At 36.4% G+C, this 26,397-nt stretch overlaps 4 protein-coding genes across 8 annotated transcripts; 1 reads left to right on the forward strand and 3 right to left on the reverse strand.

The window, feature by feature from the left end:
- The first annotated feature begins 2,256 nt into the window (after positions 1 to 2,256).
- Positions 2,257 to 5,283, forward strand: LOC119999465 (5'-adenylylsulfate reductase-like 4). The gene is made up of 4 exons (XM_038847041.1): positions 2,257 to 2,736; positions 3,545 to 3,732; positions 3,819 to 3,943; positions 4,637 to 5,283. Exons 1-4 carry the CDS (start codon positions 2,536 to 2,538, stop codon positions 5,089 to 5,091), a joined length of 969 nt encoding a protein of 322 aa, XP_038702969.1. The 5' UTR covers positions 2,257 to 2,535; the 3' UTR covers positions 5,092 to 5,283.
- Positions 5,284 to 6,536: 1,253 nt separating this feature from the next.
- LOC120000796 (uncharacterized hydrolase YugF-like) lies at positions 6,537 to 8,292 on the reverse strand. The gene is made up of 4 exons (XM_038848933.1): positions 7,536 to 8,292; positions 7,352 to 7,444; positions 6,868 to 6,935; positions 6,537 to 6,785 (listed from the first exon to the last, which is right to left on the reverse strand). Exons 1-4 carry the CDS (start codon positions 8,163 to 8,165, stop codon positions 6,638 to 6,640), a joined length of 939 nt encoding a protein of 312 aa, XP_038704861.1. The 5' UTR covers positions 8,166 to 8,292; the 3' UTR covers positions 6,537 to 6,637.
- A 2,062-nt stretch (positions 8,293 to 10,354) lies between these two features.
- On the reverse strand, positions 10,355 to 14,251 carry LOC119999237 (probable protein phosphatase 2C 10). Of its 3 annotated transcripts, none has more exons than XM_038846707.1 (6): positions 13,935 to 14,251; positions 13,677 to 13,831; positions 12,672 to 12,908; positions 12,297 to 12,573; positions 11,066 to 11,220; positions 10,355 to 10,889 (listed from the first exon to the last, which is right to left on the reverse strand). In XM_038846707.1, exons 2-6 carry the CDS (start codon positions 13,713 to 13,715, stop codon positions 10,749 to 10,751), a joined length of 849 nt encoding a protein of 282 aa, XP_038702635.1. In that variant the 5' UTR covers positions 13,716 to 13,831; positions 13,935 to 14,251; the 3' UTR covers positions 10,355 to 10,748. The 3 variants fall into 3 exon arrangements, with proteins under 3 accessions (XP_038702635.1, XP_038702636.1, XP_038702637.1); XM_038846708.1 differs by having other exon boundaries at positions 13,677 to 13,707; positions 13,935 to 14,250; XM_038846709.1 differs by lacking the exon at positions 13,935 to 14,251 and adding an exon at positions 13,435 to 13,560 and having other exon boundaries at positions 13,677 to 13,791.
- Positions 14,252 to 19,511: 5,260 nt separating this feature from the next.
- Positions 19,512 to 24,709, reverse strand: LOC120000349 (cryptochrome-1-like). 3 transcript variants are annotated; one of them, XM_038848394.1, is made up of 5 exons: positions 24,194 to 24,706; positions 23,433 to 23,651; positions 21,836 to 22,542; positions 20,249 to 21,051; positions 19,512 to 19,837 (listed from the first exon to the last, which is right to left on the reverse strand). In XM_038848394.1, exons 1-5 carry the CDS (start codon positions 24,504 to 24,506, stop codon positions 19,834 to 19,836), a joined length of 2,046 nt encoding a protein of 681 aa, XP_038704322.1. In that variant the 5' UTR covers positions 24,507 to 24,706; the 3' UTR covers positions 19,512 to 19,833. The 3 variants fall into 3 exon arrangements, with proteins under 3 accessions (XP_038704322.1, XP_038704321.1, XP_038704323.1); XM_038848393.1 differs by lacking the exon at positions 19,512 to 19,837 and adding an exon at positions 20,001 to 20,112 and having other exon boundaries at positions 24,194 to 24,709; XM_038848395.1 differs by lacking the exon at positions 19,512 to 19,837 and having other exon boundaries at positions 20,119 to 21,051; positions 24,194 to 24,708.
- Between the last annotated feature and the right edge of the window lie 1,688 nt (positions 24,710 to 26,397).

Here is a 26,397-nt window from a genome sequence, read left to right on the forward strand (position 1 = left end):
CTTCCTACCCCATCCTCAGATTGACTGTGACCATTTTGGAGAGAACCCACCAAGGTAAATGCCCAAAAATTACCAAACTTCTCAGTTGGGTAAACGGGTCACAACCGGGTCCGGCACCTCCGGCGGTAGCTTCGGCGGGAGGGTGGATGAAAGTGCTAGTACTCGATACGCTAAGTCCAACGGTTCCTTCGATGGCCAGAGGGGACCTTAGAATCAGCCGAATCGAGCGTCGGAAGTGGCGGCCCACCACAGATTCGAGGCGCGATTTCTGCGACTGTGGTTGACGACAGGGGTAGAGGATGGTAGGGGTGAGTTCCTTGTGGTACACTGTTTCTTTTGAGACCAATGGTGGTCCGTTTTGTCGCCGGATGGCGTAGTTGCCATACTTGTCCATAAGAAGAAGATGCCGTGAGGGGGGGAGGGGGTAAGAGGGAAGTTGCACACACTTTTTTGTGTTTAATTTTTTAATTTTTTTTTTGCTGAATATGCCACATGTCTTTTTTATCTTAAATTTATTTTAAATTTCAAAAATAATTAGTGCAATGTCAACAAATTCCGGTAAGAAATTGATCAGAATTAGATCATAGTAGCCTAATTGTTTAAAATTAGAACATTGAGTGATCCAATTTGAAACTTTTTTCTTTGGGTGACCTAATTACAAATGAAGGTATCTTTTAGTGACCTATATACATTAAACCCCATATAACTCTCCCCTCCTTTACCTTCAAACGTCCCCATTTTGAGGAGAAGGTATTTTAACAAAAATTTAATGAAATCTATCTCATTATTCTCCTTCAAATTCATCCGTTTATTTTTTTCTAAACTATCCAAATAACGAAATTAGAAGAATACTCATTTTCATTTCACTTCACTTCCTCACAAATCTCACCATCCAAAGACATTGTACGTTTCCAACACATTTCATATGTCCTTGGAGTTTGATATAGGCTTTGTTCGGGGCTTCCAGATGAAGCCCAAATATTTAAGTATCCGGATTCAGACGAATCAGATCAGTAGATCACAGTTGACAGGCCTGAAAGGAAGAGAAATGTTCGTCCAAGCCTTGTAATGGGCCAAACTCGTTTTGAACACTGCAAATCTCCTTCATTTTGCAAATGGCTTGGCCCATAAATTACCAAGATGGGCTATGGAAGGACTCTGGCCCCCAACTCCCTGGATCCCCTATTTCAGACTCTTTTTTTAAAAAAAAAAAAAATTATGAACACATGGTCTTTTGTTTTTTTTTTTTTGTCTACTTTCGAATAGATGTGCTGTTAACAAAAAAAAAAAAAGAATTTCTAAAAGCACTTGAGTTAGCTAGATCAATCCATAAATAATTAATCATCATGGCTCAATTTGGAAGAATTTATTTTATACAGTCAAATGCTAGATTATAAACTTTGAAATAAACGCGTTTGGTGAAACTTTTAAAACTAGCGCTAGCTTATACTTTTGATAATTTATTGATAAGCTAGGACATTAGACAAATTTACGCAAGCATATTTTCGAGAAAAAAAAATCTCATTGGTAGAGTTTATATCCGGCACCACATAGGTGTCCAAACTTCACGGTCGATCATTAATTTGATCTTGCAAAATTATCTTTGATCTCGATCGACGATTACAAATTGATTGTAGATTTTAGGATGCAATTTTAAATTTGTGATATATAGGATGTTCAAAACTAACCGGAACCGAAAATCAAATCGAAACTAAATTGAAAATTTTAATTTGGTTTGATTTTTTCGATTTTGTTTCAATTTGGGTTTTAAAAACGAAATTCAGTTTGAAACCAAAAATTGAAATAATTAATATGTAAATAAATTATAATATTAAATATGTGTTAGTGTGTTGATTGATTATGAAATTGATTAGTTGTAAAGTCATGAATTATTATTTTTTGTTAATTTGTTTTTAAAACCAAAATAATTAAAAACCTATATAGTTACTAGCCTATTATTCTATGTTATCTCCTAGTGAAAAAAAAACTCTCCGCCACAAGTTGTATACACTCATACAGAATAGTCAGGTAAGTTATCTTTCACTTTTTTCTGTTTTAGAAAATTTTGAATACGAAATTTAATTAGTGATTTTGCAACTCAAAATACAAGAAAATTAAATTAGTCATATAATATTTGGCGAGGGTTTGTTTTGGACGAAATAATGTTTAGGGACTGTTTTGATAAACTTTTCAAAATATGGGGGCTATAAAAGTACAGACCTTTCCGTCACCAACATCCAGCATTCATATATGTCTATGTGCACTCTGGTGAATCGCTGGCGAAAATAAATACAGAGAGAGCTTGAGAACGCCAGGCCACCAACCCCACCGCCGTAAGACCGCCCAAAGTACTCCCTGTGCTCGTCCCTCCGTCGACATCCTCTACTACCAATGGACCCATCTTTAGAGACGATTTTAATATCACAGCTCCTTCGAGGCTAAAATGCGCAGGACGCGGTCCCTTCTTTTTCGTCTATCGTCATTGCAACTCTCCACATCTTGATTTTCTTTGGTGGGTTTTCTATTTGGGCATTTATGGGGACTATGGTGTGGGAAGCTGGGATCTTGATATTGGTGGTCTTGTGGAGGTTAACATGTGGCGTCTCCGGGTCGGAACCAGTTAGGGCTTTGATTTGCCCGGTGGAGTCGCTCACGGATTCAATTTTGGGCCATTGGGAGGGATACTGCTACCTAAACGGTGGTTCTGATTTCGCTCATTTCATTGGGGTTACTGAGGTAGGCAGACTGGGTTTCTTCTTTTTTTTGTTTTATATTTCAATCAAAGTTTTCATGTTTCCATTAATCCTTGACGGGAAATTTTTGTAGGCTCTGAAATTATACATGGAATCCGCTCTCTGGTTTCATATCGTATGTAATGAATTAGAATTGGGAATATGCGGTTTATATGGGTAGTGTAAGGAACAAACTAGAGTAATTCAGGCAAGAAAGCGACTGCTAAAAGGTAGCATTGTTATTTGCAAGTCTTAGAATTTAGAACTTTTGATGATACCTTGAGTTGGAACTTCAATTTGGGTTTGCTTCAGTTTCTGTTTGCTAATGTTTAAACGAAGCTGCCTCTAGGGTGATGTATCATGGACAAATCCTGTGCTCGTGAAATCCTTTGTAGGCTAGCTGGATTTTGTGTTCTTTTGTTCTTATGCTTGAGGGTTGAGCTGTTAAACCTATTGGGCACAAGTTAGGTGACTTTTCACTTTTCAGAAGAGTTCCCTTTTCAGGGGGATAAATATTGTGCTTTGTTGATATTTGATATTTCTCAAGGAAAAGCAGTTGTAAAGGTATCCCACGGTTGTTTTTAAGGCTTGGCTACTTTTGCCACTTGCTACTAGAAATTCTGTTTGTTGTTGATAGATATGGTAGGAACTGACAGGGACGGTCATTGTAGTAATGTCCTAGATGACCTTTAGTTTTATCTGGGTTATGACCTCATCTGACATTTGTGAGATGGACTTCTTATTTTAGTTACACTATCTATTCTTGTTTGTTTCCAAATCAAGTCTTAACTGAAGTATTTTGTGCTTTGAAGGGAGATGAAGTTTTACTGCAAGAGGCACTAAATATGGTCCACAAGCACAGACATGAATATATAGCTATGCTGTTCTATGCGTCTTGGTGTCCTTTTTCAAAGACCTTTAGGCCAAGCTTGTCTATCCTTTCATCTTTGTACCCGTCGATTCCCCATTTTGCATTTGAAGAATCAGCTGTCAGGCCAAGGTTTGCAAATGAACCTATCTCTGCAGATTTGTAATGTGGTTGTTATTTTGTTGATGGTTGAGAATGATGCTGATTGGTTTTTCCAGCATACTGTCAAAGTATGGAGCTCATGGGTTTCCTACACTTTTTCTTTTGAACTCCACAATGCGTGTGCACTATCATGGCTCTCGGACTCTTGGTTCTCTTATTGCTTTCTACAGTGATGTTACTGGTAAGATTTCTTTTAGGGACTCTACTTTTGGGCTCTGTTGGTTTCTTTTCTCAAGAGTTTCCATAATCCTTGAAAATTATAGGGTGCTATAGTGTGACTAATTTTTTTTTAGCAGTACACTTCTCTGATTGTGATTAATAAATAGTCAATGACTCCATTTTTTTTAAAAGGTGATTAATAATCTATTGGGCAGTTTCTTTTACACAAAATAAATTCTCAGCTGTTGTCCCTCCTATATCGACAATTTACTTTAGTGTATTGTTGTATTTCTCTCTTGCTTCATTGCTTCAATTCCACTCCTGAGTGTTTAGAGGATATGTGTGGTGGAGATTAATAATTAGAGGGTAAAGGGAGATAGCCTTAAAAAGTAAATAGGTAAGGGATTTGAAAGAGTAAATTTGGAGTTAAGCAAAAGGTTCAATTGAATTAAATCTTTCCAATTTCCCTCAATTTTTGTGGTTGTAAATTTCTTATGTGGGGCCCTGTAACATTACAAATGCACTCCTCTTTTCTTAGGAGAATTGGATATCCCCCTACTCTCGTCCTCGTGTCCATTTTTCTCTCTTTTGCAAATTATAATAGAAAATGGCACATACAAGGGTGTGGCCATTCGTACAAAAATATATTGCTTGCTCTCTATGTGCATTATGTGATAGAATTTATTTACCTAAAGGGTATAGTGCATGTATGTAGGTGTTGAGCCCCTATCCCTGGATAGCAAATCCCATGATAAAATTGGACAAGCATCAAATTGGGAGAAGCATGATAATGTTGAGCTCGAAAGCTGCCCTTTTTTTTGGGCACGATTTCCGGGGAATTTGCTTAGGCAGGAGACCTATTTGGCGTTGGCCACCGCTTTTGTGGTTCTTAGATTGCTTTACCTAGTCTCTCCTAAGATCCTGTTATTTGCCCAATTTGTTTGGAGACGGTGCATTCAATTTGAGAGATTGGGGAGCTTGTTGGAGCTTTTACTAGCTTATCTGAATCGAGCAAAACAATTGTTGTATTATGCAAAGGAGCCAGGCAAGCGAAGGAATTTTCAGGGCAGAGCAATGAATGCTAGGGTATGGGCATCTAACTCACTTGCAACAGTCTCGATTGGGGATGCAAGCGCTGGTAGGTCTGGACCCGTAGGTGAATGTTCTTGACAACCTTTCTGGAATTTGGAACAAATTATTTTTAGATGTTCCTCTGAAAGATTATGATGTATATTTTCTTTTCAAGGTAGATTTTGCTTTCAGAATCATCTGGGGGTATAACATGAAATTCCATTCTATGTAGCAAAGTGAAATTTAACTTTGTTGTGAACTGTACTGTAGTAATTCATTTCCTTTTTATTCGCCCCTGAAGACGTTACTGGACTGCAATTTTGATATTCAAATAAAATCATTTTTAAATTAAATTTGTCATAGATTATTTAATATACATGATTTCATTGTATTTTTACTTTAACCAAATATTGTCGAGTAAACCAATGGTGCCGGGAAAGTAGTAATGGTAAGACAGTGTTATTCAAATATTGGTAAGGAATGAGGATATTGACATTCTCTTTCCATTTTCATCTCCAAATCTGTGAAGCAAACGGACCCTTAATGGAATGTTAATTACGAGGATTTGTAATTAAGTAGAAGCAAATACCAGTGGATTAGTGAATTCGGGCAAGGATACATTAGAAGATTTAGGCCAACTGCCCGCATTAAACACTCTCATTCCTCATATTGTGCTTTTGATGGAGTTAATTGTTGAAATTCTCATTTCAAATACACTAACAATATTGTCCTATTTGGATTACTGGTGCACTGTGAATAAATCGGGCATGCTATACTTTGTACTTGTTGGGGTGTTGCCAATGATACTTAGGCCCAGAAAACGCGTTGTTAAATGAGAGGGTCTGAGTTTTACTTATTAGGATAGAAGTATGATTATAGTCTTGACATTAATGCTTAATCCAATAATTATGGAGTTTAATGCTCAATCCAATAATCTCTTCTTATTTTTGTTCTCAATTGATTTTTTTTATGGCCTACAAAATTCAGAGGAAGAGATGAATTATGTTGAACAAAACGGAATCCATATTTTCCTACCACATGTTTCTTGTTGGTTATAAAGTTTCCAAGTGTTGGGCGTTGTTTGATAAAGGTGTTAGGTTCCATCTAGAAGGCCCTTGGTCCCACTTCTAGTTCTAGTAATGACATAGGTAAAATTCATGTGAGAGACATAATTATTAATTATAAACATAAGTGTTGTTGGATCTCTTTTAACATTCAACGCTTCACATAAATTGAGAGAAAAATGAAGGTGTCTCGAGCATTGCATTTTTCTAATGGAAAATGACGTATTTGACTACTTGTTTGTTGTATCTGGGAAATGAGTTATTAGAGCACTTGCAAATGATGTCTTTAAAGTGGGCATAGGAGCTGAAGTGGAGAACTAAGCGTTCAGATTTTTATTAAATGTAAGCTGCAATGGTATCTGTTAGGTGTCGGTAAAATTCAGAAGATCGCTAGCACATCGCTAGAGTTATGGAGTCAATACCAAGTTTGTAAACTGTTAAAAAGTGATTTTTGTAGATAAAATTGAGAATTCGTTAAGAGATACGAATACAAAATGCTCTTATGGTGAAGTGGGGGCATTTGATTCCCAACAAAGTAATTGTTGGAAAGCAACAGCATGATGGTGTGTCCTTAAACAAATTCACTTGTGATTTTCTAGTTTTGAAGTTGGGGTCTTCAAATCAACCAAAAAAGACTTCAAGCGCACGTTGAATTCCTTGGGCTTCTCTACATTGAAGGCATGGCCGGCTTTCTTGATCACCACCAAATCAGCATTCTCCCCCACAAACCTTCATCATCATCCATGTATCCACACTTCAGAAGAAAGACAAGCATGCATGTAAATCAAATGAAAATCAGAGATCGACCAACCCTTTTAATCTGTGACCCAATTCCATGGGGAATACTTGATCATGCTCTCCCCAAATCAATAATGCTGGCTGCATAAAAAGACCCAACAAATTCAATTGCTCTTTCTTTGAATTGCTAAAAAAAAACACATGGATAATATCAAAATAACCTCCACAACGTGTGACTAGAATTATAAAGTTAACACATCAACCCAAGAATTCTCATCGGCCACCTATCAACGGATTAAGGTAGAGCCGAGAACACCAACCAAATAGAAGCCATTCGGATAGTTCATATAAGGCACAATACCCGAGGAGATATAGAACATTTTGACAAAATGGAGGAACCCCTCGGTCTAATACCGAAGAGAGAGCATCACTCATCGGTAACCTCTTGTGACCAAACACTATAAGGAAATCAAGTCCAAAAGAAAACCGACTCCACGTAATAAAAAAAAAATAGAATATGATTCATCATCAAGAATAGATAACGAAAACACAATTACTTGAGTGATCTTTGGGAAGTCTGAAAGCTTTCGACCTTTTGGGATAGCTCGAACAAGATCCCTCTTCTCTTCCACGCATTCCGTGCACATTGCCTGTTAACATCATCCAGATATTCTTTTTTAAAATACAGAACTTGAAGATAAGAAGAAGTTCGTTAGATAAGAAGAGTTTGATTCTGATTACGTTAATGAAATCGTCAAGAAAGCACGACGGCAGCAATCGTATAGGAGGCTGCTTATAGAAGGTATAACTCAACAGCTCCCTAAGCTTATCCGGCGTCTGCGGCACCAGAATCCGGCAAGCCTCCTCCAAATCAGAGACTGGAAACACACCACCAACCAAGTCCTTCTCCTCCATGTACACACCAGCGCAGCATATCACCACCTTCTCAATCGCCTCACTAAACTGCGCCGCCATACTGTACCCCACGAACCCGCCGTAACTAAGCCCAACCAGGCTCATCCTCTTCACCGAGAGGGCCTCCATGAGTCGCATCACGCACTGAGCCTGGAACGACTCGGACCGCTCCGGGCGAGTCGTGTAGGAGTCGCCGAAGAAGACGAGGTCCGGCACGTAGATGTTGAAGTGACGGCTTAGGTGGGGAATGACATCAGCCCACTGCCACATTGCGTTGGCGCCGAGGCCGTGGATGAGGAGTAGATTGGGCTTGGACTCTTTTCGGGCCTTGGGGGCCCAGCAATGCATGACGGTGCCGTCTTTGAAGTCAGTGATGGTGGAGCGGAGCCCCGATTTGGAGAAAGCGGATCTGTGGCACCAGTTCTTGGTCTGAACCAAGCTGAAGCACCTGGACATGGTGAAAATGTAGAGAGTAGATGATTGTTGGCGTGTTTTGGGTTGGTTTATATGGTCAGAGAGGGCGGAGAAGAAAAAGGATGTAGGAGGAATTGCATTTGAATTTAGTAATATGTGAATATAATTACTGTTGCTCTGGCTATAGCTGGCGTATTATTAAAGTTCAGATTTATTTTTGAGTATAGGGAAGGGATGGAGAGGCTCGAACTCGAGACGTCTATGAAATACTACATACATAAGTGTTATCTGAGTTACTCGTGATTCTCGGGTTGATCAGATTTATGAGTTGTGACTCTTGTAGGTTGAGCGCAGAAAGTAAATAATTTTGCTATCTGATTTGCTGTTTCTCTTCTTTTTAGGTAACAAATTAACTAGATAATCATTTGCTCTTTTTAGGATGATATCGTATAAATTTGTCATTCAAACATTTGATATAGGCATAAAATAGAGCCGTCAGATTCACATATACAAAAATTTCTTCTCACCTGATGTCAAAATAAATTGAGCTAACATCCAAAGCATAATGAGAATCGTACTCAGAATTTTAACACATGATGGATCTAGACTTTTGTTAAACTGTCTCTTTGACAGAAAATGGCACGCGATTTGTTAACCGTTCATAAATCAGTTCAACTACATGTCTGCAGAAATTTGGTGAGCGACCACCAGCCTTTTAATTACTGGAAATAAGTTATGGGTAGGAGTCAAACATGTATATCATCTTTCTTATCCCCCTCTTTGAAACCCACATTAATGATTGTCATGGTAGTCTCCCAAATGATGTCAGATACACTGCAATGCCTTTTCTTCCCTGACAGACTAAGTATGGGAATCATTTTCTTTAATGTCTCAGCATTTTTTACTTTAATCAGCATTTTTTTACTACATACAAGTTTGTTCTTTCAAAGTTGTTTTATCTTAAATCACCAAATCCGTGTATGGGATCAAAACACAATAGACCGCGAGATATTGCTCATACAGAGAATTTTCCGAGCCATTTTTGTCTTTTGTTTTTTGTTCTATTAGCAGATGGGTAAATACTTGTGCTTGTTCATCAACATAATCGAATTCAACTTGACCTCGTTAACCAAATCGGCTTCAAAATCTTGTTCAAACTTAAGATCTGAACAATTAAATAGAAAATATATATATATCAATGCACACACCCATTATAATCGTTGTTTGTTTACGATGATTTTTTTTTTCCTTTTAAGTCTTGAACAAAAATTTATTTTCCTAGAAAATAGAAGAAAAGGCAAGAAAACTATGAAATTACAAAAAAAAATGTAAATTGATGCAAAACAGACGGAAGATTAGAATGTAACAAAGACAGGGCAGCCAGAGAAGCTACAAAAGAGAGCATAATCTGACATAGAATACCCTCCAGAGAATTGATTTATGCCTCCAGAACAAAGCCAGCAAGAAATCGATCTACAGATCTCAAGCTCTTGCAGCCGAAAGGAGAGGCAAAAGAATCATTAGCGGTAACAGATTAAGCAATCAATCAACAGTAATGACTAATTATCATACATCACGCATGATTCCGAAATTAATACGTTAAAACGATTAATCAGAACGAGCAGAGAGAGATGGTGCTCTGTAGGCTATATGAAAATCTGTGGTCACAGAATTGCATAAATAGGGGAAGATGAAACCCTTAACCCTAGAATCTCAGTGCCTAGTAGTTGGGTCTGGGCCTGTCCTGGTCCTGATCCTGGGCCTGGGTTGAATAATGTAACCGATCCAAATCGAATAAGGCCCGGCTCATGATCTCGAGTACAGCACCTCATTTACTGCATTTTTGAGGTATAATATAATTTTTAAAAGTTTCAGAAGAAAATAATAAATTGAAAGTATATAAGATTTTAACCGTTGGATCATGTTTTAATTATTGAATTTTTAAAAAAACAACAGTCATTTATAAGCTTAAAATTTAAATTTAAATTAATAAAAAAATATTTCTATTAAAATTTTTATAAAAAATTAGCAAAATTTATATTAATGTCAGCCAAATTCTATGAAAAAAAAGGAGGAAATTTTTTCCACAACAAATCGTCTTTCAGTCTAAAATATGTTTGATAAGGTGGGGTATCTATGACACCCGATCCACTAGTTGGAGTGATAAAGATGATGTGTATTACACTGGTGATCAAGGTTCAAATCTCTCTCCATTTCAAAAAAACCCAGAGTATCCTTCACTCAAGCAAAAGCTGATGGAGGTCAGCCTTGGCATTGAACCACTCTGAAAAAATAAGAAAATCCTCCATACACAATCAAAGCAACATTTGACATCAACACATGCTCTGTTCTTCTGTTCAAATTGGAAGAAAATATACATCAGATCTCTAGAACCACTTTTCAAATACATTAAACAATATCAAGCACCAGAACCAAATCAATAAAAATCAATTTACAAAGGGGTAACCCGTCTATATTTTTTGTTTCCCTTATACGAATTCCATACTTCAGAACTCCAGGGCTTACGTCGACCAGGTGTCTGTCTAATCCAGATAATGGAATATCGTGTAAAGAAACTCTTATTTAGGTATATACTGCACCCGGATAGCGATAATGCTTAAGGTCTCATCCCCTAAATCTAACGACGACACAGGATATATCATCTCTACTCTCTCTTTTCACAGCCTCGACTATTAACTGCTTTGCTGCTTTCTGTGGGTCTTTGATCTTTCTAGCAATGTCAACAGCTTCTTGGTTAGCCACCACCTGCATTAATCACATTCAGAAATTTATCTTCAAGAGCGAATTCTACAAAAGTGTTGTCAGTGGTGGATAAAAGGGCCCGCTGGCTACACTATTATAGTATTATTTAAGGAGCATAAATGCATAATGCAGCTAGTGCTTATGCATCAAGTAAAATAGCTAAAGGTGAAATGCCTCACCTTCCAAAGACCATCACTTGCGAGGATTAGAAGCTCTGTGCTGTTATCAATTTCAATATTTCGCATGTCGGGATCAGATCGCAAATGAGTCTTAAGGCTTTTGTCTCCGAATGCACGAGAAACTGCCAGCTGCCCATTAACTCTTGGTACATCACCTAATACAGAGATGCATAAGATATAATAATTTAGTGAACAAAATTCCAACTGTCAATCTTGTATGATCAAATCAACAATACCAATAATGTATGCAGCATGGAAAGTGTAAGCTGTTGCTCATCTATTAGAGCTCCTATGTTGAAATTAAAAACCATGTTGGAATCAGTGATACATGCAAAACAAAGATGCATCACACTTGCATTCACCACAGGTCAACACATTTCAGTATTAAAAGAAAAAAAAATTATATTGATTTCCTGCAGATCACTAGCATTCAGGTTAATTTGTAATAATAAAAACTACGCATTGTTGAATTCATCAATGCAGACATGAAATCAACTCACAAATTTAATATAGATACTATGGGGAAATTGTGAGATTGTTCCATTACGAATGAGGTGAAAACAGGAGTAAGGTTGTATATATTTGTCATCTCCAAATCATAGAGTGAAAAGAGCCCTGTGTCCTGGGTGCTAATTTTGTCAAACAAGAAAACCTAACGCAATCTGATAGGAACCAAAAAGGATAAGTATCTGAAACTTGACTAACGAAGAATAATAGGGTTTGCAAAATGATTATGGTAATCTCCCAAGTTAGATTATTGCCGTATACATATGCTGATATAATAAAAATAAAAATAAAATAGCCTAAAATGTCAAGATAACTTCCAGATGGTAATTTGGTATATTGACTATTCTTAATAAAAGTTGACTAACCTTGTGGGCCCAATTCATATGCTGACATGGCATGGTGAGTTCATATCACACTCCATCGAAAAAGAGACAGTTGATTGCATTACTAATCATAAAGGTAAAGGTAAACAACTCTTGGGCACAAGGCTTCCGCATTACCTTCAATATTATGTAACAACAAAGGACTACTGTTGAAACTTGAAAGCATTGGAATTGTATCATTACTTCACATGCAAAGTCTAGGTTTATCCGAGGAAAGCTAGCGAAAATTTTAATTTTTGCCATCTTCAAACAAATCAAGTTGTTTATCTGGTTTGTCTGCTCAGTTCATTAGGGTGATAATACGGTAACTGAAATGACAAGCAGATGGCTGCTATAAATACCTGGCATATTCGAGACAAAGCCGCCTTTGTTCTCAATGCTGCCTCTTTCCGTGTTGGGCTCATGATCTATGGTCACTTGAAGTGCCTGACCACCTCTTGAAAGAACCGCACGTGAATCTCCAACATTGGCTACGCATAATCTTTGACCATTTATCAAAATTGCAGTAACAGCAGTAGACCCACCCCGCCCCAAATCAGCACTTTGTGAAAGAATTGCTTGGTCTGTCCTCTCATAAGCTTTTGCAATAGCTCTATTGGGGTCAACCCAAAAGTCTTCCTACAATGATCATAAGAGAGCTTATGAAACACTTCCAAATTATTTACAAGAAAATCACATCGAGTAATTAGCCATTACAAATTTAGGCAACATCCTACCTCCTTCAGTATATTGGAAAACAAATGCTTCTGTAGGTAAGAAGGCACTGTATCTCCCAAATGACCATCATAAATAGCAAATAACCCCAACTCATGCTCTTGTATGTGAATAAACTTAGCAACATGATAGTCCTCCATTGGATGATTTGCTTTCCCCTTTACTAGGCTGAAACCATACTTGATTAACCCCTCATAGTTTTTTCCCTTACCAGAGTTAGAAGATGAACGCCCTACAACCTACATGGCAAAAGTATTGTTGATAAAGATACAAATAGAAACACAATAACTATCTCCAAAATTGAGAAGCACCGATATTGGACCGTAGCAACAGAAAATGATAACATAAAATGAAGATTTTAAGTTAATATAGTGCAGCAAACATCAATAACTATGAGGGGGAAAAAAAAAAGGAACATTGAGACAAGCAACCATTTCGTATTCTCTGATGGTAGAAGAAGAGGGTCTACCTGAAATAAGTTCAACAAGCCTGTACCCAATACTGATGTTTAATTCTCTCTCTAAGGTTAATAAAACCATATAAACTTATAATATAGGTGGTAGCTACTCATAAGTGTTACAGATGCAATCTCTCCAAAATAGATTTTTCCAACAGTTTTCAGTTCAATGAATCAATGTGTGCTATGTAAAATTCAGAGACCTGGTAAATTGTAGCAACAAGAGGCAATGTAGTAATAGAGTCCACCAACTAGAGCACTTATCTGAAGAAGCAGAATCTAGATGGCAATACCATAAGAACTGATACCTTTGATTACCAAGAAAAGAAATGCAATCTATGCAAATATATTCTCAAGTCAATTTTTCCAATCTCCAAAACCCAAGTAAAAGGCAGTGAAACAAAGACTGATTGAGTGATTTCCCAGCGCTCATACTGCAATAGCTCCATAATTAAATGGATTTCATCAGCCCATCTATCCAGCCAGCTTGTAGGCCAGTAAACATACGAGTAAAATAAAGGAAATAAAGTGGGAAAAGAAGGACACGCACCTGAGAGTATGAAGAAGTAAAACAGCATAACCTATCCATCAAAATGAAAAAAACTTCAACACCTCTAACGAGCTAAATTAAATTCCCACCATCCACCTCTTGCATCCACTCCCAATTCAAATTCCAAACAAAACCCACTTCTCAGAACTCACAATCTGCAGCATCAAAACCCCCCCAAAACGATCACATAAACAATTAATAACCAAATTCAAAATCACAGACAGAAACAATAATTGGTATCAGAGAATTCATTCTTACCGATCCCACTAAGTGCTTGACTTGGTCAGCTTCCCAGTCTTATTCTGGGCAGGGGTTTCCGCTCGTTCCCTCTTCTTCTCCTTTCTTATTAGTTTGCACAAGAAATCGAGTACAGAAATGGTGATATAAATAGAGAGAAAAGGAAAGATGAGAACTTTTGACAGCAAAAGAGCTTTTGATTATTGAAAATCAAAAGATTGTGTGCGAGAGAAGAGGAAGGAATCAAAAGCAGACTTCTTCCTTCTCGTTGACTTTGTTTCCATTCTATTGTTTCTTTATTTTGCACTGTTTTCTCCTCCGACGGATCTACCTAGCCCTGCCCTTTTGTTGTTTTACTTGCTTTCCCTTTCCCTTTTTTATTTTTTTTTCTTTTTCAAAGTTATCAAGTTGGGATTGACAGTTGGAGTTGACTAAGAAGTTAAAGCCTGAAGAAATACGGAACCATTATACAAAATAGTCTTCATATTATGAATAATTATGAACATTAAAATTATAGACACTTATCATTTTGAGAAGAAATATTTTTTTTTTAACTTTTTATACCTATGAAAAATTATTATATATCTAAATATAATGCCTAAACTCGAGCGGTAAGGGTACAACAATTTCTCACAGAAACAAAACGACAGAGTAAATTTGGTCAAAACTCAACACATGACCACAAGAATATTACTTCCGATGGGAATCGAACTAAGAACCTTCCGTATAGATTGACCTAACAGAGATTCAACAACTAAATTATCACCCAAGTGATTCTCATACCCATATATTTTTATCAAATATCCATATATTTACAATAGTAGGAGTAACTCCAACCATATTACCCAAAATATGGGACATCCTCTCCCTCACTTTAACCAAAACTTATTTTACGGGATCCTATCCTAATATCACTCCATCTCCATCCACATCCACATCCCCATCTCATCACATTTAATATTTTCTAACATAAAATAAATACTTTTATGAGATAGAGGTCGGAGAAAATAGAATAAATAATTTTTTTTAGCTTTCGGGTATGGTGGGAGGTACCCCAAATTAAGTATACAACCTATTTTAGGGTGTCATTTGGAATATCAGTAAAACATGAAAAATCTAAAAATTAGTTCCAAAAGAAGTTTTGCTCCATTTTCACGACCGCCAGAAAAAGTCCAAAACAGCATTTTACATGTTCCCCTTTGTATTAGAGGATTTCTGTATTACAAGATGATGGTATACTTTTTGACTATAAATAAATCTCCGTATATTTTGATCATCTTGTTGTACCAAAACTTTTTTTTCTAACTGATAATAACATCATACGAGTTTATTTTTTCCCACCTGACAAAATGGTAAATTGAGCAAAAACTTAGCGTGTGTCTAGCCACAAGTGCATTGTTCCGAGTGAGAATCAAATTAAGGATCTTCAAAGTTTGTATGATTTGACCTCAAAGAAATTCACCAGTAAATTATCACCAAATGATTCTAAAATTTTTTTCTTCTAAAAATATGTTGAATCCCATACGGGAAAAAGACTATTACATCACGAAGGGTCAGAAGTCAGGTTCACTAGGGATCCATCATAGTGACAAGGGACGGATATATAGAGGGTCAAGGATGACTTTTTCAAATTTTTGTATAGTTAATGTTTGTCACTAGGGTGACAAGGGACGGATGTATAACTCCTTGTCCACTCTGAGATAAAATCCTGCATCCGCCCCTGATTAGCGACCATACCTCCCGAAACACTTTAGTAAATTACAAAATATGAATGTGATGAATCGAATATCAAAGGAAGAAACTGACCTGGGAATGCATTTGGATCAAAGCCCATTTACAGCCCATTTTGTCAAATAGAAGCCCAACTACAAAAATGATGGCTGCTAATCTGAATCATAAAATTAGATTATCTTATTTTGCTTTTGATTTTCAAATTTAGTTAAGATCAAAAAGGCATTTTTATTTTTTTTTAAAAAAAGATGACCATATATAATTTTACTAGTGGTGCAAATAGAAATAAAATATAGCAGCTTCATTATTCCTAAATTCCTAATCGTATCCGATGCTTTTGCCCTAAAAAAATTCACTACCTTTTGATATTCTTCTGTGCAAATTAAATTGCAATGACAAAAGGAAACCAAAAAGAAAATTAAAAATACACCAAATTATATATAAATAAGATGATAGGCTTTATGCCCTAAAACAAGGTACAATTTCTATTTTCTAGTCCGAGCATCCCATCTTCCTTGTTCTCCAACATCTTTAAATTTGACACTTAAAGAAGCCACTACTCCTAGTGATTAATATTCTAAACACTAAACAGGGCATTGTCAACTAAACATCAAACAAATATACTAATTAACATCATGAGCGGGTAGTGGTTATTCTATTCTACTGTCTTTAAGTTTGTCATTTGAATATCCAATATGTGCCTAAACCTAAGACGTCAGGCCCACGCACGCATAAGTCTTACATCTGATGACATGACAAATTGGGTCAACCCAACGGCCAACGCATGGCTACAAGGGTAATGCTTTTGGTGGGAATCGAACTATTAGGTATTACTGCATGTGAAAATCGAACTTAGGATCTCTTTGGTGCGTATGGTTTGGCATCATAAGAGAAATTCACAAACTAGGCTATCACCCAAACGATTTATTATTTTTCTACTGTTATTTAAAGAATCGGAGAGACATGCAAATCTTTCACCATAATAATGTTGGTTAGGAGTACAGAATCAGTAACACATGAACTTCAGGATCTGCAAGTCACATCATGTCAACCATGGTCATATACATACAAATCCTGTGTATTTTTCATGAATTTTATATTTGTAAATATGCCTGTTCCAAAGCTAACATTGTTTTCCTATTACACGACTCAAGCAAGCAAAAAACAAGAACTTAGGATTTAAGCCCCTTCTAATCCTTTCTTTTGCTTATTTATTTCTTCTTTCTAATAGGCTTAATTCCCACATGCCAAAGTCCAGCCCATTTGATAGTCCAGCCCATCATTGTCTTGGGGAAAAATAAAAACCAAACCAAACCGTTATACGACTATAACCGAACCAACCGTTGAAGATTGGTTCGTTTTGATTTTTCGGGTCAATATTGGAAAACATACAAACTAATTTAGTTTAAAAAAAATTATTAATAAAAATATAATTCATTACTTTATTTTATAAATTACAAACAATCAATCATCATTCTTTAACACTAACACATTTATGATATATATATATATATATATAATAATTTATTAACACCATTAGTTATTTAGGATTTCTATCCATAAGGACAAAACTTAAAAATTGTATTCCAACAAGTATAATCTAAAAAAATCTTTAAAAAAAAGGACAAAGTCTAACAACTTACCAAAATATCTTTCCTCCTTCTTATTCTTCTTTCTTCCTTCTTATTCCTCTTTCTTCTTCTTTGCACCACCATATCGGAAGTCGGTCGTCCGGCCATCATTTTTGATGAACGAATTACCGAAATGAACCTCTTGGTCAACCCGATCAAAGCCCAGTCATCACCAATAGTAGAAAATCACTTGAGTCGTCGAAAAAGTTTCGTGAAATCACGGTCACCATTTGAAAAAGAACTAGATCCGGCCAATCCGGCTAGCGTCGGCGACCATCAACACCTCCAATCAACTCCACAGACTAAGGCGCATCACCTTTGAGGTTTTATTGCTTTTTCGAACTTTTTTTTTCCCATCTGAAATCGGATATGAATCTGCAGATATTATATCTGTTTCGTATATGATATTATATCTGTTTTATATCTGTCTATATTATATATGTTTTGTATCTGTCAATATTCTTCTAAATCGAATATGAATATGCAGATATTATATTTGTTTTTGATTTGTTATGATATGTTATCAATTTTGGTCCTTTTGAATCTTCAAACAGATAACATTTCATTAAGGACATATAACATTTTAACAAAACAGATAACATTATGACAGATATCAAATTAATCGAAACAGATAACATATTATCTCCAGTCTGTAGATCTCACATCAGAACAAAAAACCATGAAAATCACCACAGAAACTGCAGAAAATAATGATGTGATGACAGATCAAAGGAAAACAACAAGCTCTACAAGTCTCGTGGTGAGTATGAGTAGATCTCGTTCGAACACAACAAAAATCCGGTTGAGAAATCACTAAAAAATGTCATAGAACTCTCAAATAAGCCACGAGGGGCGGAAACAAAGCTTCTGACAGTGTAGACAGAGCTTCCGACGGAAATCCAAGATGAATCATGTGTAGGAGGCATGTGCCATGTTTGAGAATGAAGATAAGAGTATTTTAGACAATAAAACCATATATTTTGAATTTTTGTCTTTTTTGGAATATTAATTCAAACTATATGAACTTTATGGAATAAGACTTTTAAGAGTATCCTTATTGGAACGAAACTTTCCAATGAATGACTTATCCTTAATTTTCCCTAGTTATTTCGGCCTTTGGTTTCAAACCAAAATTTTTAAAAATCAAACCAAAATTATCAAAATTCTAAAATCGAAACCAAATTGTAAACTGAACTGAATAAAAAAATTTCGTTTGGTATTGGTTTGATTTTTTTATTCCGGTTTGGTTTCGAGTACCCCACTTCAAACAATACCAAAACGGCTAACATTTTCCTATTAGTTTTGAGTTTCCATGGCAACCATGTCTCCCACCCACACATTCCGTTAACACAGTTGAGTCTACGCAAAACATAATCCACCTACCAAACAATCTGTTATGGCAGAAGCAAACCCAAATAGATCTACAAAGTGGAACGCCATTGATAGCACTTCCCCAACCAACTTTGAAAAGGTGCTTCAAATTTTCACTATATGCATAACCTTGTAATTGGATTTCAACAGTGCAATCCTCATGACCTTAATCTTTGTAATGTTTCTTTCTGTAGATTGTTGCAGAGTTTATATTTGTGGGTTGTGCTGCTGCTCTTGTTGATAAATGATGCGCAACATGTTGTAGAAAGGCTTATGCACCTTTTGTTTCAATTCCATCCCACCTCTTTTTGACTCAATTCCATCGTTTACGTCTCCAAATTAATGGTATTTTTTTTGCCATTTTAAGAATATTTCGTTTCTTTTATCTTTAGGAGTCCGAATTGCTTTTCGTGATTCTGACTTGTTTTGGATTATCAATAATAATTGATTTGTGAGCCTAACTGGTCTTGCCATTTTTGGCATGTTTATGGATTTTGGGTTTTCTTGTTTTTGCTTAAATAAAAATGTAAGCCGTCATACTAAATAACCTTAAATAAAATAAGTATACTTTTTCGGTGTACTTTCTTTCTTTGTGTGTTTGTTGTTTCTTTAGGGTATTGTCACAGTTCATACCTTTGATTCGTTTCCGTTCTGTGTTAATAAAGATCAAAGGCTTACGATCGTTGGTAAAGCATTAGTCTGGGGTTTGGCTTTAATGGCAGCAATTTACACGCTTGGGCACGTCTCATGTGCCCATTTCACCCCTTCATTTTCGCTTGCCTTGGCTGCTGCAAGCAAATTTAACTGGAAACTGTAAGATTATAATGCGGAAATAACACAGAGGCAAGGCAAGCGACTAATCAAGTACATGAGAAAGGAGACACTCTGCATTTATTAGAGGAATACACAAACCTACATTGATGCTCGTCTGCCTTACAAGAATGACACACACTATACAGAAGATCTACATACATATTGTACATCAATGAAAAAGGATAGCAGTTGGGATCCACTTATCATTTCCTACACATCAGTCGTCAACCTTCAACCTTCCATCAAGTTCAGCTGGTGAAGTAAGAGAGTGGCAGATACAGATTATACGAAAAATTCCAATTCATCGACCGACCATAAGCACCGTTGCGTCCTTCAATCCCGGCTTTTAGTCTCAATGGCCAATGCACATCTGGTTAACTAAATACCAAAAAAGCCCAGAACAGGCAACGGAAATAAATGAATAACGTTCAATGCTCAAAAAAATGGCTGAACAGTCGAGAACAAACTATGTTTTATTGATGAATAGAACAAGCACTACTCAGTTAAAAAAAATTGCATTCAATGTTCACACACTTATCACTCCCTTTCTTCCAGGATTTAAAATTACAGGAATCACTCATAATTCTAGCTGTACAATTAGATATCATTGACAATTCTTGTCATATGCAATCTCTTCACTTCAGGAAGAGAATCTTCAAACATCATACAAAAATAACATGCAGAGAATTCATTTGAACATTGATGAAGGGAAAAACTTTTAAATTTCAATCAGTTCTATAAGGGGTCATATATTTTCCAAGTGTTACCAAATGCGCAAATATTTCTTACCCTGTTTGCGAAAGCCGCCTCCAGTTCATTATCTGGTGAGATTGTGGATGCCTCTCCAAGTATGATGAACTAGTTGCGATGCCATTTTCATCCCCAACAAAATGCTCTGGGTAACTAGAAGTCGGAGGAGACCAAACCGGAACTACACCACCATCCCTTTCTCTCTGACTACTACCACTACTTGAAGATTCTGCTGTGGAATCTTCAGCATCCCCCAGTGCAATTGTGATATTGAACTGTGGCATTGTGCTAATACCTAGAAGATTTTGTGTAACTTCTTGGTTCAGGGGGTCTCTTGTTGGCTCTTGATTGACATGTATATCTCTTGGAACTTCTGCTCTGCCATCTTCTGCCAAATTTTGAACAGAACTTTCTTCCTCTTCAACTCTCACCAAAGAACAAGTAATACTTGGAACCATCTGATCTCCGTAACGTCGAATTGTAGCAGGAGGATTGTTCCATGCAGGTTCGTGGTTCTCCTCCATTAGTATATCTTGAGGAAAGGCAATTGGTGCTGATTCAGTGGAGTCCCCAAGCCCTTCCTCAGTCCCATTCTCCATTACAGCTCTTGAAGCTGCTTCTCGCTGCCACATCTCTGAAAGTGCTTGTTGCAACCTGACTTTTGCTGCATCTATCCCTACGATTGGAAGGGGATAATTTGATCCCAGCTCAATTCCGCCAGCCTGGAGTACAGAGTCAGGCGCATTCCATGGGTGGTGTATCCATTCGGTTGGTAGTCTGGCCAGTTCAGGAAGCCACCGTCGCACATATTCTCCATTGGGGTCAAACTTGTAACCCTCAAACTACAGAACATTGACAAATTAAATTAAGAATTTCCTCACTGTTTCTTATCTAATTACTAGAGTAGCTGATATGCATAAGTTATAAAATATAGATTTGTGTTTCCAAATATCTCTAAACTATCCTTATGCTGGCAAGATATAGAGACACCAATCAAAATATTGAGCAGACGACAAAATCCATTACAAATTCGACTAATGCTTACCTTCTATTCCAAAGTGTTATTAAAGCTACATAAAATATTTATGCAAAACTGCATCAATGGTTAACAAAGTATAAAGATCAGGAACATACTAAGTCTCATCCATACTATAGACGTTCAAGATGTAGTCAGATATTTGCTAGGGAAATCTTTAAGCACCATGAAAACCTTCAATCAACTTACAGAATCCCAACTGCAACTAGAATGGTCCTTTCCGAATTACCAAGTTAAGGTTTCAAGCGGGGCATAAACAGTGTATCATATAAGCTTCCTACATATATCATTGTTTAGGCATTTGGGCAGGAAAACACAAGTCAAAAGACCCAAAATCCACAAGTACTGTCGGAGCATATGTCAGGCCAACTTAAAGAGAAAATTCTGTAGAGGGGGTCAAAAAATACAACAAAATCATCGAAATTCAAAACACAAGAAAGAGAAACTAGTGAATGATATAATTTAAGATCATATAACACAAAGTTCACACCACCATGACTGATAGAAATGTGTCTGTGAGCAGATATATGTGTGCATGTAAAACCGTGTGGAGACAGGTAACAGAAATAATATATGATGTATTATTCCACCTGTGGATTGTCTATGCGATCAAACTCACGGCCATCGGGGAGAGTACCAGATATATATTGCCAACCAAGAGCATCACTTTCTAAATCTGCATCCAATAACGTATCCCAGAAGTATTTCATTCCCCATCTCCATGGAAGTTGCAGAACCTTCACAAAGAAACTGGCAACTACGACTCTTATACGATCATGCAGCCAACCTGTGGCCCACAATTCTCTCATACCAGCATCCACTAACGGATAACCGGTTCTACCTTGTCTCCATGCCTTGAAATAGCCTTCATCAACAACCCAGGGAAAGAACTTAAGGTGCCCTAGAAGAGGTCGTTCAAGACTGTAAGGATGGTTAAAACTCATGTATCTTGAATATTCTCTAAGGCCAATTGACTTCAGAAACAAGTTCACACTCTCTTCACCAGCCTTGTTCCCTTCATTGGCCCACAAGACTTGCTTGATCCAAACAAGATGGAAGACTTTTCTAACACTTACCTCCCCAAAATGAAGGTGGGGGGAGAGAAATGAGGTTGTAGCACTATCCGCCTTTCTATGATTCTTTGAGTACTCCATTAAGGATCCATTTAGGAATGTGGTCAACGCCTTATCGGCATTACTCCACCCTGGTGACCATGCTCGAGCGAGAAGGGCGTTACTTCCCTTCTCAGATTCGTCTTCAAATATCAAAGTATCTGAAGGGCACCTAGATACATCACCTGTAAGATTGCAAGCAACATTGTAGCAGACCAAATGTAGGAGAGGTTGAAAATATCATAAGTTAACTGCTACTAGTGCTTTGACATTTTGAGTGACTTCTAATACTAGCAGACTATTTGAAACGTCAAACAGCAATAGTTTCCCATTTTATCCAGAATAACCCTCAGCATATGCAGGTGAAACTGATGAATGAGCTTTTGCTACCATATCAATCTAAAGATCTTTCTATTGCATGCTCGGACCTCGCAGTAATTTTACTGTTTCTTTGGTGCAAATCTAATGAAACTTTGACAGAGAAAAGCAAATTGTGCAAATACTTTCTGTTATCCGCTATTATTTTCTTTCCTGTCACACAAGTTAGACAAAACCTCGAGACATATTAATCCCTAATTCTTCCAATTATATTAGTTCAGCAGAACTAAACAGCTATATAATGCCTCAACAGTCAACACACATTTGTAACATAATCAGACATGATGCCGCCAATGCACAGACTACCTTGCCTTGAATAAAGTCAGTGCTAAAGCTTTTATAGGACCATACTATTTTCCATGATAGGAAATCGTGGACCAGTTTCAGAAAATGTTACTCCCCAATCCCACAAAGGTGTATAGAGAGAACTACCAAAACAACTCATTTTTGTTTCGATAAATTTGATCACTGATCTTCAAATAAATCTCATACCCAGTCAGTTTTCAGTGATGACATATTATTGCAAGAAAAGGTTTTGTTTTGCAAATTTGATAAACTATTGGAAAATGAGAGTTTCCCATCAACGGTAATTTTACTCTTCTAATCTTTCTGATCGTATGTAAGAATTTAAGAATTTGCAACAGAATATGAGAAAATGTGGTACAAAATCAAGAGAATGATTGTAGGGGGCATGAACCTGAAATTATTCGTTTTGGTGGTAGAAGTGGAGCCTCTGGATCATAAGGCATGCTAAGGCATCTTTCCCAGAAAGCAGTAAAAGTTGTGAAAGGGCAACCTTGGGTATCATTAACATCCCATGGTTCATAGAGTAAATCTGCATTGAAGGACTGGACAGCAACGCCATGAGCACCTAAAGCCTCCTTTGCCCTGTGATCCCTGACGAGGGACATGGGATCTGAAAAAAATACAAAAGCCACTAAATGTTGATATGCAACATTCGATATAGATTTCTCTGTTTACTATTTGGTAAAAGTTTCAAATTCAGACAAACTAAAGATACAAAAAAATTAATTTGTTAAAAGAAATACAGACATATGCTTTCATTCTTCAATTTAAACACACAATGATATACAAAACTTCAGATAAAAAGTGAGGAAAAGAAGGCTCACTAGGATCAGCATATCATAAGATGCCCATATCCTAAACAATCACCCAACAAGTCCTCCAGTAGCAATATAATACAAAGAAGAAAAGGTCATATAAATCAGAATGAAAAGAACTAGATTATAACAAAGATGCACAATCCACACAAAATCAAAGATACATGGCCAAAGGGGAAATACACATTAAAATAAACAACACCCATCAACGAAAATCAATTAAACATTTCAAAGGTCAATCCACATGATGCCCAATCGCCATGCAAATAGAAAATCAATAAAAATTAACAGGGTTTGAGACAAAATTGCAAGACTGTATGAGCTAAAAGAAACTGACCGTATAAGTGGTTGAAGAAGAGCTGAGTAGCACCAGTAGATTTGACAATCTCAAGAAGAGTGGCCACACTGTCAGTTGATCTCTTGGTGAGGAGGGTTGTGCCAAGCCTCCTCAAGGAAGATTCAAGATGAGCCAAGCTTTGCTTAATCCACCACCTTGAAACCCTCCCTGGGTTGTAGTGACCCTCCTCTTCAGGAGACCATATAAATACTGCAACCACAGCACCTGCTCTCACACCAGCTAACAGTGCTGGGTTATCCTCTACCCTCAGATCTCGCCTAAACCACACTATGCTACATCCACCACCTGCCATCTCCAAAACTCACCAAACCCAGAAAACCCAATTCGTCTCTCTCAATCCTTATCCACAAAAGATTTACGTACTTTCATATCCTCCCTCAGATACCCAGTGAAGCACATCAACATGGGAGGAGGATTTCAGACCAAAATTTGGGTTTGATTTTGTGGCCTGGTTGGATAGTTTTTTATTGCCTTTTTTCACTCCATTTTTCTTGGGAAAGAATAATATATGTATTTTCTTCTCAATTTCATTCAAATTACATTTACATCCCTTTTACATCAAATAAAAGCCTATCCATATATTCCTTACATTATCAAAAGGTTATCCTCTCTGGCAAATGTAAGCTACTGATAGGTTAAACAAATTTCAGTAATCATGGTGTTTACTATGGTTTGAACTTTCAGGTAATTAATTTGACTAAAGAAAATTGAGAAAATTATGGGCATATTAGTCATTGCATCACAAAAATATAAGTCAATCAAAGAATTAAGATGTAACTGCAATTTACATTAAACTCTAGATGAATTATATTTTATTTTTTAAAAGAATTCCAGTTTTATTAACAAATTTTTTTTGGGTCTAGTTGCAGCAAAAGGCCTTGCAAATTGAGAGAGATATGGTCCTGGAGAGTGGAGAGAGTGAGAGAATAGGATTGGTGAATGGAGTGGGGTCTAGAAAAATTGTAGCCACAACTTTTATGTATCTGTATGTATATGTATATGTGTATATATATAGATGTATACTTCCCCTCTCATCTTTTACAAAAGAAAACAAACTATAATCCCCATCAACACCTCTCTCGTTTCTTCTCTAAACACCTCTCTTGTTGACAATTGACAAGGTGGAGAATTCTCTAAATCTTGAAAGAAAGACTCTTACTTTGTATGCATTAATGTATTGTTGTTAGCATATGTTGTTGTCATTGAGATTTTAAAGTTCATAATATCACTGAAGATGCCTTAAAATCATTTTCAGAAAAAAAATAAATTTGGTGGCATTAATTATTTGATTCTCATCATGAAATTATTTATACAAATTTGGGTTTTTTGATGGAAGGTTGGGTAAAGGGTTGGTATATATGAATGAAGGGGACATGAAGCATGGGAAAGATAAGGCAATGCTGACTACTTTCATTTGGCCTTTTGTGTTGTGGTGGGTCTTTTTGCTCCTTTTCCTAAGGCTTATGACAAAGTTTAGGGTCTGGATTTTGTTTATATGCTAACATAAAATGTTGTATTAAATTCTAGTATATATGATGGTTAAAACTTAAAATGTTGTGACGATTTTGTTTAATTTTGGCGGATGATATTTATGCTATTCAAAATGTTGTGACAAATTACATACAAGAAAATTATGCCATTCATCATAAAAACATATGCAATTAATTATTAAATCGTTCCACATTTCAAGGGAGTCAGGGACATGTTCAATCAAGTGACATGTTCAACACTAAAAAATTAAAAATTAAATTGTTATATACTATTAAAGTTATTACATATTAAAAAAATTAAACAAGTTATATTCTTCTTGCATTAAATTGTTACATACTATTAAAATTGTTACATATTTAAAAATTAAACAAAACTATCTTCTTCTTACATTAAAAGGTTGCATGGCAATTGAATCCGGGAACATTGTCATATTTGTATCTTCAACCACAATTGTGAATAGCAAGGTATATTTGAAATATGATTGAAAAAAGTAGTTGAGTATTGTGAATATTAAAATATGAAATGCTACTCAAATGGTAAATTTAAGTAGCATTTCAAAATGCTACTGCAAATGCTGCTTGAAATGAACGTTTGATAACTAATATATGCTACTTCAAATATTTTCCGACCATGATTTATGATGTTTTCTACTAACACACCTATATTGTAATATCATGATCAAGTTATGGTTA

This window comes from Tripterygium wilfordii, chromosome 6 (genome assembly GCF_013401445.1).
Source record: "Tripterygium wilfordii isolate XIE 37 chromosome 6, ASM1340144v1, whole genome shotgun sequence".
Classification (NCBI taxonomy): domain Eukaryota; kingdom Viridiplantae; phylum Streptophyta; class Magnoliopsida; order Celastrales; family Celastraceae; genus Tripterygium; species Tripterygium wilfordii.

What these genes read in the sequence shown, in the direction of transcription:
- LOC119999237 (XM_038846707.1), bottom strand. Translation starts at nt 13,715, where the DNA reads ATGGATAGGTTATGCTGTTTTACTTCTTCATACTCTCAG. An exon ending in TTACTTCTTCATACTCTCAG is followed by an intron (nt 12,909 to 13,676) that starts GTGCGTGTCCTT and finishes TTTGCCATGTAG; the next exon opens with GTTGTAGGGCGTTCATCTTC. An exon ending in CAAGTGATGGTCTTTGGAAG is followed by an intron (nt 10,890 to 11,065) that starts GTGAGGCATTTC and finishes TGATTAATGCAG; the next exon opens with GTGGTGGCTAACCAAGAAGC.
- LOC120000796 (XM_038848933.1), bottom strand. Translation starts at nt 8,165, where the DNA reads ATGTCCAGGTGCTTCAGCTTGGTTCAGACCAAGAACTGGTGCCACAGA. An exon ending in ACTTCCCAAAGATCACTCAA is followed by an intron (nt 6,936 to 7,351) that starts GTAATTGTGTTT and finishes CTTTTTATGCAG; the next exon opens with CCAGCATTATTGATTTGGGG. An exon ending in TTGGGTCACAGATTAAAAGG is followed by an intron (nt 6,786 to 6,867) that starts GTTGGTCGATCT and finishes ATGATGATGAAG; the next exon opens with GTTTGTGGGGGAGAATGCTG.
- LOC120000349 (XM_038848393.1), bottom strand. Translation starts at nt 24,506, where the DNA reads ATGGCAGGTGGTGGATGTAGCATAGTGTGGTTTAGGCGAGATCTGAGG. An exon ending in CTTCTTCAACCACTTATACG is followed by an intron (nt 23,652 to 24,193) that starts GTCAGTTTCTTT and finishes TATTTTTTTCAG; the next exon opens with ATCCCATGTCCCTCGTCAGG. An exon ending in ACCAAAACGAATAATTTCAG is followed by an intron (nt 22,543 to 23,432) that starts GTTCATGCCCCC and finishes GCAATCTTACAG; the next exon opens with GTGATGTATCTAGGTGCCCT.
- LOC119999465 (XM_038847041.1), top strand. Translation starts at nt 2,536, where the DNA reads ATGGGGACTATGGTGTGGGAAGCTGGGATCTTGATATTGGTGGTCTTG. An exon ending in ATTTCATTGGGGTTACTGAG is followed by an intron (nt 2,737 to 3,544) that starts GTAGGCAGACTG and finishes TGTGCTTTGAAG; the next exon opens with GGAGATGAAGTTTTACTGCA. An exon ending in TTTCTACAGTGATGTTACTG is followed by an intron (nt 3,944 to 4,636) that starts GTAAGATTTCTT and finishes GCATGTATGTAG; the next exon opens with GTGTTGAGCCCCTATCCCTG.